The 13068-nt window shown below is 40.4% G+C and overlaps 1 protein-coding gene across 2 annotated transcripts in view; it reads left to right on the top strand.

Annotated features, from left to right (window-relative positions):
• The window catches only part of LOC141804139 (E3 ubiquitin-protein ligase SMURF2-like), an 81538-nt gene that overhangs the window by 50952 nt on the left and 17518 nt on the right, over positions 1 to 13068 (top strand). Inside the window, exons 8-11 of one of the 2 annotated variants that reach the window (XM_074688450.1) lie at positions 249 to 460; positions 5506 to 5590; positions 8459 to 8617; positions 10043 to 10096. In XM_074688450.1, the coding sequence (XP_074544551.1) occupies positions 249 to 460; positions 5506 to 5590; positions 8459 to 8617; positions 10043 to 10096 (510 nt within the window). Of the gene's footprint in view, positions 1 to 248; positions 461 to 5505; positions 5591 to 8458; positions 8618 to 10039; positions 10097 to 13068 lie in introns of both variants that reach the window. The other variant, XM_074688441.1, reaches the window with a different exon arrangement.

The raw sequence follows: 13068 nt of genomic DNA, 5'->3' as shown, positions 1-13068 counted from the left end.
ACAGGAGCAAAAATAGTAAAAATATCACTGAAGACAAAACCAGTTTGGTGACCATGACCAATAAATAAACCATACAAAGTAATGATCCACTCCAAATACAAAGATGCTGAAAGAGAGACAAAAAAATTGCAAGAAACGGGCAAAGAAGAGAGAGCTGCGCCTAAGATTGGAATGAGTGGTCTCTGTAGTGGACCCCTACACAGAGAACACCATGGCCGGTGCACTCACAGACTCACTGCTCTTCACAGGCCGGCCTCAGAGTACTCCAGCCCATCAGGGCGGCCGCTGAGCTGTGTGGTGGACGAGAACACTCCGGTGATGACGCCTGTGAATGGGGCGGAGGCCAGTGGTCCTCCAGGTGAACAGCGGATCCAGGAGAGAAGGGTTCGATCGCAGAGGCATCGTAACTACATGAGTCGAACACACCTGCATACACCTCCTGACCTGCCTGAGGGTTATGGTAAGAGAGAGACACACATACCCACACGTACACTTTGTGAAGTCTTAGTCAGGAATTCAATCTATAGGGAGGAGGTGATACAATCTATGGCCTGTTTATACAACGTTGTTTCATTGAAAGTGTTTCAGAAGTTTCAGAACGCTGAACAGCAACAATACTTTTGTACTGTTGTTGTCAATCAATCAATCTTTATTTGTATAGCGCCAAATCATAACAAATGTTATTTCAAGACACTTTACAAAAACATTTACAGGTCTAGACCCGTAAATGTTAATAAAATTTTATTAGCAGAAACCCAACATCAAGACAAGATAAGGAGTCTTATCTTATCTTAATCCACCATGAGTACAGGACTTTGCAGCATTTAGCAAGTTGTGTAAATGGCCCCTATGTAAAAACAGTTTAAGGCGTAACACTGCAGTGTTGACTTTTTTTTTTTTTTTACATGCTCAGTGCAACTGTGGTTAAAGGAATCTGGTAGGGATGTCACTTTCAGATGTTAATTAGGTTAATTAATTACACTGCAAGTATCGCATTATAAAAATGAACTGAAGATTAACACATTGGCTGCCTGCCATTTCCAGAGCATCTTGAACGATCTTTTAAGACCCAAATAATCTTTTTTCTATGACTACGTAAACACCAAAATTACCTAAGAAGAGTGGACTTTCTTCTATGTCTCTCTTCCTGATTTTGATCCAAAAAACAGACAAAATGTTCTTTTTATGATCGTGTTCATCTCTGGTGCTCCATCCTTTGATCCTCTCAATGATCTCTTGTCGTCTTTTCACGATAGCGTTGCTCTTTCTTTCTGAACTACCACGACACATACTCAGTTGGAGCGTGACCTGCCTGAACTTTTCTGACTTCCAGCGTCTTGCTATGTCTCTGTCATCTCACATCTTCTCCTCATATCCATGCTGGGCTCTCATCCAAAGAGTGCACCGCTCTCACCCACAGTAGTTTACAAGCAGGATTTTGATTGACAAGCTCCGTAAGACTGCGCCTCCCCCTGCTGAAAAACATAACTTACTAACTGTAGAAGCAGTAAATTCAAAGTAAATTTGAATTCTTTAATTTGACAGATATGAGATTAAAATGTGATTAATTCGATTAATTAATTACAAAACGTGTTGCTCGTTAAAGTAATTTTTTAATCAGCTTACAGCACCAGAATCTGGTCAAGGAGAACTATCAAAAGATAGTTTTTACTTGAAGGACACCAAGTGACTGATGTTTCCTAACTGGGACACAAGGGGGTCTACTCAACTCCTTCAGAGTGATGATCAAAAGACAAACAGAACTTCTCACTGTGACTGACAGAAATATATAACACAGATAAAAGCCACAGTGAGATGCTCTTGGATTGATTTCTGAAGGTGCATGTTTGCTTTTAATGAATCCAGTCAAGTTTAGACAATCTTTATTTGTCTTTCTCTTTCTGTCTCCTAACTTTCTCCCTTGGCAGATTCTCAATCCCTCCACAAACCAGCCCTCCTCTCCCCGCCTCCGTCTGTTCCTCTACACCACGTAGTGACAACTGCATTCAACACTAGCCGTGTATTAATACGCTGCCTTTTCCTCTCCTCTTCCCTCCTTGCTACAAACACTTCCCAGAGTTGGAATGTTTTGTCTTTGCAGACCAATGTTCCCACAGTGAAAAGTGGTGCGAGCTGTATTCATAGCTCGGTATTTAGCTGAGACAAGCCACTTCAGGTTATTGGTTAGTTTTTCCTGTCTGTAAATCTTCAGCTTGCCTTAATCACAGCATGCAAAAACATCAGAAAAGGAATACAGATGCTACATGGGTACATTTCTCAACATAGGAACATTCTTATGCACTCCTCACAGTCGGCCACAGAGCGCCCCACAATGCCCACAGAGTCTGTAAAACAAATTATTATTTTAAGTGTGGTGTTGTTTGCCAGCGCTTCAGAATGGCCCTGTTGGTCCCGTGTACCCCCTTTGAAATGTCCTGCTGCGTCCACCGAGGTCGGACAGAGTGAGTCACCGATGCCCAACAGTTACTGAGCGTTCTTCTCCTTCCTCAGCTGAACCCTCTGAACCGGGGGCTGGGTGTGGCGAAAGCGAGCGTGAGAGAGAATAAGAGAAAGACGCAGGGTGTGAGGGGGAAAAAAAAAAAAAGGAGAGGTGGGTAGGAAATGAGTTGTGCCAGTAGGAAGTGAGGGTGGTGGGTTGTGATGGATTAGCGGGTGAATATACACACATGAGCTGCACGCTTTTGCAGCACATACTTTGTGCCAACATTCACACACTCACTCTGCTCATTTATAAGCTGAAGTGAAGCTGAAGTCCAGAGAGAACCATCCTTTTCAGACTTTAATTTACAGGGGCTGTGAGGAGTTTGAAAGTGATTTTTAAGAAAGTCTCCCTTCTAGATATATGCCTGATCGTAAGCCACACCTTAAAATGAGATTATCAGCACCAATATTGCTGGTTACTAGTTATTTAAGTTGCTACCTCTTAGCTTCCAGTTTGGGTCGCCCAGGATGGCACATCTCGATCTCTATGAAAACACCACACTGATGAAGTTTAGTAGTGAGAAGAGATCTCTGCTAAAAACTTTTTCTGTGACTAATTTTGTAGTGGTGGTGGACACAGGAGCCTAACTGTCAGTGGGGATGGGAATTGATAAGATTTTGTCAATACCGATATCCTTATCGATTCTGGTTATCGATCTGATTCTTTATCGATTCCCTTATCAAATCCTGTTGTAAATTTTCTTGGTACAAAAAGTAGCTTTACAGGTTTTCTGTGTCAACAACATTTGATTGAATTTATACTGTAAGTGAATAAAATGTAAGTCTGGATATTGGGTATAATTAAACAGAAACAGGTAAAAATTACACAGAATGTGACGTTGACGTACTGTGTTTTAATATATTAATAATTCAAGTAGGCCATCTAGTGTCTCAAAGTGGTTAAAGCAATGGTTTAAGTTGTTTGGAACCTTTCTGTAGTTATGGAGTCAGCCATGAGCCTTTCATTAGCCTGTTAGCTTTTGACATTTGAAATTCTCAGTATTTTTTACAAAGAGTTGATGTGATAGGTTTCTGTGATGAAAGATGAAATTCTATTCTGAAGCTGAAGTTATACTGATGTATGCTAGCTGCTAGCATATCAATGCAGTTTCCCATATATGTTAGCATCAAGCTTGTGCTGTTTTGTTATTTTGGTAAATAAGGTGATTTATACCATTTAGAATGTACTGAATATGAATCTCCTGAGAGAGAGTAATTTACATTTCTTTATGAAGTTAGTTCTTCTAACTGCTAAGCTAAGATAGCTGCAGCAGACTGATCGACATAAGGCCAGGCGGCTCCAGCACAATGTAAAGAATTGATAAGGGAATTGTTAACCACAAAGGCTAACGATATTGATAGATTGAAACATTTCTTATCAATTCTCAACAGGAACCGGTTTTAGGCTCAGCTAAAGGCCCAAGCTAAAGGCTAATTAGTCTTTAACTTGGGCTCACTCTATAAAACAGGGGCTAAACTGTTAATGATATCGTCCATTCCAACCCACAGTCAGCAGTTATTCTCCAGTGGTCTGTTCAAACTTGAGAGTCTATCAATAAAATGAAGAGTGAGGTTACGTTAGCTCTTCTTGGTAAACAACTGGCAGGACGTAACCAGGATTTACTGACATTAAAAGTTACGGACATGTCTTAGAGCAGTGTTTCTCAAATTGTGGTCCGCGGACCACTGGTGGTCCACCAGCATCCCCTAGTGGTCCACAACGACCGCGAGGAAATTGTGTTTTTTTAATGGAACATTCAAGTAAAAAGAGGGGGTGGGGGGTGCGAGTTTTTTTCCCACAAATTGATAAAATCTTCAAAAACTGGTCCATATAAGCGTTGAGTAATTGAATCTAATCTCACTACTTAAGTATTTAAATACTCCGATTTCAGGTCAATTTTCTCCCTTATTCTGAAAAAACACCAAACTATGAGGGACTAAGTGCACTTTTTTGCTCTAGTCACTGTCATTGTGAAAAATAATTGTTCTGAATAAAGGGAATTGAAGAAATGAAAGCATATTTTAATCGTAAAAATAATTGGTGTATTAATCCGTTTTCAAAATAATTGTTAGTTGCAGCCCTAGCAAGTTGTAACATGTATGATTCGAGTTTATAGTATATTAGTTTGTTCTCTTGGGTGTTGTTCTAGGGCCATTTAGCTCGTGGTGGTCTGCAAGATTTTTCTGGGGGGTTAAGTGGTCCATGGTATGAAGAAAATTGAGAAACACTGTCTTAGCACACAGGACTGCCAGCTGTGCTGAATATAAACAGCAGTGTTTACTTGTTATCACATTAGCCTATGGATACGTCGTAGCACGGGGCTAACATATAGCCGGCTGCTACAACGTTTGCTTGATGTCACGTTTCAAACTGTAGAGCTACCTCAGCGCGTTGTATCCAGTAAAAAGTTGTCTTGGACAAAGAAAATTTGTTTTGATCCGATCTCCATTTTATTCCAAAACAAACACACACCTCACTACAAGTAATTTATGACAGTGTGCAATCAAAGTAGATCCTCCTCATAGCATCTTTAAGATGTTTAAAGTAGATCACATAGGCTTGACAGCGTTCTCCTTTCCATTTCCTTTTGGTTAACTTTAAAAGATTAATTGGAAGGTTTGACTTTCAGAGACCCACGAAGATGCTTTGAGAAACTGTGTGCAAGGAAAAACACTCATGGAAGTCTTTGAAAAATACCCCTCGCATTTATTTTTCCTCATCCTCTCGGGATAGGCCCACTGAAGGCAGAAGAGGAACTAATTGATTACTTTGGCGCACACCTTAAGAAACTCTTGTCCTTGCAGTTTGCCTGTCACATCAATTACAAGCAGGCTTCACCTCCTCCAAGATCCACAAACTCATTATCCATGCTTGTACCCACCAGACTTCAGAACAGTTCCAGCAACACTTCCAAGCTTCTTCTCCGCCAAAGTTTTTTCTCCTTTTTTTTTTTTTTTTTGCCTTTGACGTATTAATTCTCTTGATTCTTTTCTCTTTCTCAGAGCAAAGAACGACTCAGCAGGGTCAGGTCTACTTCCTCCACACACAGACCGGAGTCAGCACCTGGCATGACCCCCGGGTTCCCAGGTAACTCCTTTCCTCCTTTATCACCCAGATTTGTGTCTTTTTTCCAAACCCCTTGCATGTTTCTTTATTCAGCCGTTATGAGCACAATTATCTGAACTGACAGCCTGTGTTTCTAATCCTAATACAAATCCCAAAGCTTATTCCCAAAACTGACAGGAACAAACTGGACCTGACTGGGCTTGCACAGACCTAATTTCTCACCTAATTACCCAGCCTCATGTTCAAAAACAGTCTTATGAGTCGAGTTTCAGTCTCAAGTCGGGGTCGGCCAACTTAATGACCCCCGAGTCCGGTGTGGAACATTTTTGGACAGATGTTAAGCTCAACACACCACAGGCGAGTGGTTCTGCCTTCAATCAAACACTTTCACCAACTCTCAACAGCCCACTGCTTTAATACAGAAATTGCTATTGCGTTATATTTTTGGCTGTGCCTCAGTGTAGCTGCTGTTCACAGACGAAGAACATGGATTAAACATCTCACTCGCAGCATCGACCTGTGGGTGGGGCCCTTTTAGACTGAGCTGCTTAAGTGACCTGGTATGTTGTGATGAGAGCAGCAAGGCATGTGCTTTGTTCCAGTGTGGTGTGTCACTCAAGGACAAAGCATTTGTACTAGACTAAAACAGACCCGAGCACAAGTGCTGCTCAGGATACAGATTTTTTCCCAGCCTGCAGTTCAGTTCCTATTGGCGAGAGAGCTCATGAGCCAAGAAATCAAAGCAAGTCAGGGCTGAGTTCAGTGAATCTGCTCAAAAGATGGTATCTCATTGCATGCAGAATATAGAGTCATGCATTGTTCAATTAGAATGTAGTTAAACAAACACATAATGATTGATGGTAGTCAGGAAACACTGACCAGGGGCGATCAAGTGAAATATCTTTCAAAATCCCAAAATATTGACAATTTTATCCATTATTGCATAAATAACAAACAAAAAATAGGGGTCTAATAATTTGTCATAAAACCATTAGAAGAGAAAATGTTTGTTACAAGATCCCTGAGCTGACAAAACCAGGTAACAACAGCGGCTGTAGATTAATTTCACAAACACAGCACATGTGCACATAAGTAGTCTGACTTTCTACTTATCAGCTTAATTATGACCTTTTTTTGTTCATTGTTGTCTGTTAATGGATTAGCCTGTTAGTGTATTCCCACAGCAGGGGGTTGCAGGTCTCCAACACTGGTATTTCAGGAGTCCCGGGCTGAAAGGTTTAGGAATGCCCGAGAGCAATAATAATGAATAACAATACATTTTATTTATATAGCCCTTGATAACAGATGATCTCAAAGTGCTACAGCTTGATAAAACAAGAAAATGAAAACTTAACACGATAAAAATGGGCAATCAAAAAATTAAAAACCATCTAAAAACAGTGTGACAATCTCAAAAGCAGCACAAAATCAATCCATCAATCAAACTTTATTTATAAAGCGCTTTTTATACAAAATATGTGACCGAAAGTGCTTTACAGCAAAATTAAAAACAATCACACATGCCACCCTTTGTCCACCCAACCCTACAACCCACAGTCAACAGTGACATACACACTCACCCAGACCAGGGCACACACATGTACACACACCACCATCCACCAGAGACCAGCAACCACAGCCGACCACCACTCCTGGTGTAGAGGGCTACCCCAGAGGAAACACAGGGGGTAGCTAAAAATGACAAAATGATAAAAACACGTAATAGCTAAAATATGAATAAGACAAAAACTGTAAAGTAATGAAGGTAGATAAAGTTAAGCATGAAGTAAGAAACCTGAGCTACTACACAAAAAAAGATAACTATATTAATAACCAAAGGTAGAGGTGTCCCAGTCCGATATTGATATCGGATAAAAAAACAAGTATTGGTATCGTATCGGAATGCATCTAAATTCTCCGATATAAGCAGTTTCTGTTACCCATTGGTTAATAATAAATGGGTCAGTTTTTCCTCATACCTACTGTTGCTGATTAATGTTCTTTGTTTGAATAATATCACTTAATCAAGCCTTTTTTAACATGACATACTACAAAATAAGAAATAAAAGAATGCATGTTTAATGCTGATATCGTATCGGATTAATATCGGTAGCAGCCAATACTCCATGCTGCAGTATCGGTATCATATCGGGAGTGAAAATGTAATATTGTCTCATCCCTAACCAAAGGTCCGTCTCCCATTGTCCTAAAAGTAGGGATGGGTATCTTTCACATTTGAAACAAAACGGTACCGATACCGATACCCAGTACCTGGCAAACGGTATTGATACTCAACGTACCAATTTGGGGTACTTTTTGTGTTTATGTGGTAAAAAAATATCACTTTGTTCAATAATAAAATCTCAAATGGTCTCAATTTAACATATTTATTCCTCAATATATAACCTTGCAATGCTGTGTTCATGTGCAGCATGGAAAATCGCCTACTCTTCCACTCCCTCAGAGTCACAAGGATGCATTTAGGTACCTAAACATGGCACCTTTCGATCTTATGTGAATCGGTACCCAGTACTTTTGACAGAATTCGGTCGGTACCTATAAAAGTACCTAATTTAGTACCCAGCCCTACCCAAAAGAGCAAACTTTTTATTCATATTTGCATTCAGTTATAAATTGTATTCCACTAAAAGTAATCACTCTGATGAATTCAGCGCCTCATAACTTTGATTACTTGATGTTTTATGTCACAGTCTTTCCCCACGTTGATTCTTGCAGCATCAAGGAGTGCACCAATAATCATGTAATTAGTTCCACAGCTCGTCCAAATTCACCATCCCCAATGATAATTCAGTGATAATTCTGTTTTTCTAAACATATCCTTTACATTGATTTGTCTCCTCATCGTTTATGTTTCTTGTGTGTGTGCAGGGATCTCAGTAATGTGAACTGTGAGGAGCTGGGTCCGCTGCCACCGGGATGGGAGATCAGAAACACAGCTACAGGCCGTGTCTACTTTGTGGACCACAACAATCGGACTACACAGTTCACAGATCCGCGGCTATCTGCAAACCTGCATCTAGTTCTCAAGTGAGTTCATGAGTTTTTGATGTGTTTGGGGCATCAGGAGGAGAAATACTGAGCTTTTATCCAGGGCATACACCACTAAGTGTGTTATCGTTAATGCAAAACTTCTTCATTGATGATTTTTTTGGTTAGTGTTGGTATTGATATTGGTATATGGTAGAGATTTTTAATGAGCTCTCACATTCAAAATAACATATTACTTCACTTTGTGCAGCAATCCCATGTCGCTGCAGAGGTGACGTTAGTCCCTTGGTGATACCTGCCAGGTTGCTTCTGTGCATGGCCGCCCAACCAATGTTTGGTGGAGGTGGTCTTTAGGTTCCCAAGCCCACAATGAAGTCCTACATACAGTCAATGGTTACCGCGTGTTAGCATGTTAGAGAGAAGCTGTGACATGGACAAATACTATAGCATAAAAGTGTTCAGGTCAGGTGACAAAAACAGCTTCACTCATCAAATCGCTGTGTTCCAGACATGGGGCTCGTTTTAGAAAGGAGGTTCAACAAACTCTGAGTTGATTAACTCTCAGATGAGAAGCTTGAGTTTCTGAACATCTGATTTGAGTGGGTGAAGTGTTTATATGATCACATTAATGGACATAAAAGCCCAGTTTCCACCAAGCAGTCCGGTTTAGATCAGTACGGTTTGGTATGGGTTGGCTCGGTTAAGCTTGGTCCTGTTTTGCGTTTCCACAGCCAAACGCGCCCCCTTGTGGTAGGCTGGGTGTAAGCCGGATGCCGATAGCTGCATCAGTAACATAATAGTGTGATGCCATAACAGTGAGATACAGTGTATCCCGCTTATAAATCCAACAAAGAATAAAACAGAGACACAGTAAACAGACCCCCTAAGGGTCCCAAAAAGTGGGACGGCTCGTCTCGGTTTCTTGGTGATCTGTCCGGGGAATACTCAGTGGAAATGCTGTAAAATGCGTGCCGTGCTGTGACAACCGCTTGGTGGAAACGAGGCTAGAGACTCTCCATGGTAAAAGGTGGTCACACGCTGCCTGTCCTGCATACGGACCTGATGACTTCTGTCTGGGAATGCTGGAACAACCTGAAAAGAGGGAAAACTGTTGATACACTTCGCAGTAATGGATCCACAAGCAAGGAATATGTCTGCTGTAAGATGATAGCTGATGACTGCCTTGGCTCCACCAATCTCACCAAATGTTTTTTCTCCTCTTCTCTTCATGTCGATCCCTCTTTCCCTGCCTTGACCTTCCACCTTCTTCTACCTGATTTCTTTGTCTTGCATCTCCTTCACATCCCTTCTGGTCTTACTTTCCTTTTTTTAAGTCCATCCTGTTTTTTTACTCAATGTTTCTGTCCTTTTTTTCTGTCATTCACATTCTTTTTATTCCCTTTTGCTCCCTCTTTGTCTTGCTCTGTCTTTTCCTCCCTGCTCTCCTCCCGTTTCCTCCAGCAGCCCAAGTCCAAATGGTTCCCGCGCGGCCATGGACAGCCAAAACACTAACCTCAGGTAACCCCCCCCCCCCAAACACACACACACACACACACACACACACAGAAAAAACACAAACATCTCTGCTGTAAAACATAAATGTGTGTTACTATTAGTATTTTTAGACGGATAAACAAACTGTTAGCCTAAACGTGCAAATGTTCTTCGATATGTTTGCATGTGAAGGACGCGAGAAGCCGCAGTCTCAGCAGCCTGTCACTCAAACACACACACACACACACACACACACACACACACACACACACACGTTATACTGTGATTAGAGAAAATGCTGACTCTGCTGCTTTAGCACATGGCAGCGTCCAGCATCTATGTTTGTTTCTGCAGATATTTAACCTTGCTAAGGGTCGACTTTCAAGCAGACGTCACTCAAATACATCACACACACACTAAGTAATATCAAAAATGTGTTAGCATGGCAGATGTTAGCTTAGCACCTCTCATTTAACCTCTGAACATACGTTGCCTCAGTCGCTGAATACTTGTTGGCTCAGTAAAGATGATGACGAGGCGCAAAGTGTGATAAACCTGCAAAGGAAACCCATGAGATGCATGAGCTTTTGGATTCGTCTCGTAGTGTTTTCGCTGTCAGGAAGTCTCAGGTACTTTCCGCTTGCCAGTGTGTGTGTGAGGCAAGAGTGATTAGAACAAGACAGACGCAGAGAAAGTGAATAGTTTCTCCCTTTGCTTTTTTAGTGCAAATCCTCAGTGGAAACTTCTTTCAATAACAGCAGCTGGCACGATAGACATGTTTGGGAAATGAACATCTGGTCATTTGGTCAAATAGCATCCATATGTGTTTAAGCAGCCTCTGGTTGTGAGTTGAAGCTCAGCTATGTTATCCAGTCAGCATCATTAACTGTTTGTCTGATTCCTTATTAGGAGAGATTTGAGAGAGACCAGACAATGTTTGCAAAAGGTCAAAATTAACAAGCTTTTATTTGTAACAGCTTTCCGTGACACACGCTGATTAAGGAAAACAAAACAAAGACACCCTCAATATACAGTTTCTGTAACAGCAGGGTTATTTTTTTTTGTCTGGCTTTGAGACGAGCTGCCAAATAATTAGACAGAGTGCAAAAGTGAAATTTAACAAGGAGTCAGGAAATCAGTTTGTTGACTCATTCTACCGTACTGAGTTTCAGCGAAATAATGAGCCTGTAAACCTTTGGAGATGAATGTGCTTAAAATCAGACTGTATCTTCTCGCTGCTTCAGGTCTGTTTGACTTGTTTTTGGAAGCCATTTTTAAAAGCTGGCAAACTCCTCTGAAAGAAAACACCTCAAACAGTCAGATATTCCTGAGAGCGATGGTGAAGGATTGGACACATTTAACACAGAATCTCTTCAATCACAGCTTCTCCTGAGTTTCATATCTGAAACATTAAAGCAGGGGTGTCCAGACTTTTTTTAAAGAGGGGAAAATTTGATTTCGAAAACATTAAACGTTACTTAGTGTGCTCAAACATTAATGTGATAAAATCAAAACTCACCTGTCCCTCAGGTGTCTCTTGATACAAAATTGTAAGTGATCAGTTTCCTGCACTGTTACATCCACGGCTTTAGACCAAGAAAAATATTCTCCATTAGGGGGCGATATGGGGAAAATATGTCAGGATGTTTTTTATGGCAGGATCAGGATTGTTTGTCATATTCATATTACTTTGCAAACAAACGTTATACACATTAAGTTTTTACATTTTCTGCAACATTTCATGGCTTAAAGCTTTTTTTTGTGGGGATGGGTACAGAATTAGGTACTTTTATAGGGTACCGATTCACATAAAATCACAAGATACCATGTTTTGGTGCCTAAACGTGTCCTCGTGACTGTGAGGGAGTGGAACAGTAGTTGATTTTCCATGCTGCACATGAGCACAGCAGTACAAAGTTATATATTGAAGAATAAATATGTTAAATTGAAAGAAAAGTAACATTTTATTATTAAAGTGATTGATATTTTTTTACCACATTAACATAAAAAAGTACTGAAAATTTGTACCAAAATAATATGGTACCAATTCCAGGTACTGGGAATTGGTACCGGGAATTGGTACCATATCATTACAAATGTAAAAGTTACCCATCCCCAGTAATGACCAAATTTGGTCTGTATGGAGTACCAATTTATGCAAAATCAAACTAGAAATGATATTATTATTAAACAAATTAATATTTATTACCACATAAACGCAGACAAAAGTACCCAAAATTTGTACCACTGAGCACCAACACCAATTGCCAGATACGGGGCATCAGACTGACTTGTTTTGAAAGGTACCCAGCCCTAGTCTTGGTGTTTTTTTTACGGCAGGATCAAGATCTGAATTTTGTTTTTAAAACCAGTTTGACCAGCTAACAACATTTTTAACCCCATTTTCTGCACCATTTCATATCTTAAATTTTGTCTTGTGTTTCATTTGAAGACGTCAGCTGTAAGAGTCGTTGAGATTCTGCAGAATGTACAGAGCTTTAGCTTCATAAAAGTAGCCTATGCACAGCCCAGATGTAGTTTAGTGAGACATTGGTTGATATACTTTGGATTTGCTTTGTGACCTTGACCGAAAATGTAAATGTAGACAAAATTTAACACATGATTCGTTTCAGTGGCATTGTAAGATGAAACCTGGAGGCCGTACCATTGACATTAGGAGACAGACATCTTTTTTGATGCGCCAAAAATCAACATTTTTACATTTTCTTGGTTGGGTTAAGTTACTAACACTTCTTCTCAAAGGTAAAGAGAAACTAATTCCTGTTTCTACCCTCTTGTTCTTCCTGTTCGTTTTTAATCCCTCTATCTCTTCACCCACACACCTCCTGTCATCTACTCCTTCTTTTACCCTAAAAGACCCAAAACTGTTGAAGTTAGTGTCTCGACTGGCTCCAAGTCTGAACATCTGTCTTTTATTAACACCTAGGTTTTAAGAATATTTCACCTCACACACACACACACACACACACCTGGAC

Source organism: Halichoeres trimaculatus, unplaced genomic scaffold, assembly GCF_033239565.1.
Source record: "Halichoeres trimaculatus isolate MK-OKI-2021-1 unplaced genomic scaffold, fHalTri1.1 fHalTri1_scaffold_2, whole genome shotgun sequence".
NCBI lineage: Eukaryota > Metazoa > Chordata > Actinopteri > Labriformes > Labridae > Halichoeres > Halichoeres trimaculatus.
The sequence above is the reverse complement of the archived record's forward strand: the minus strand, read 5'-3'. Positions and strand labels throughout refer to the sequence as shown.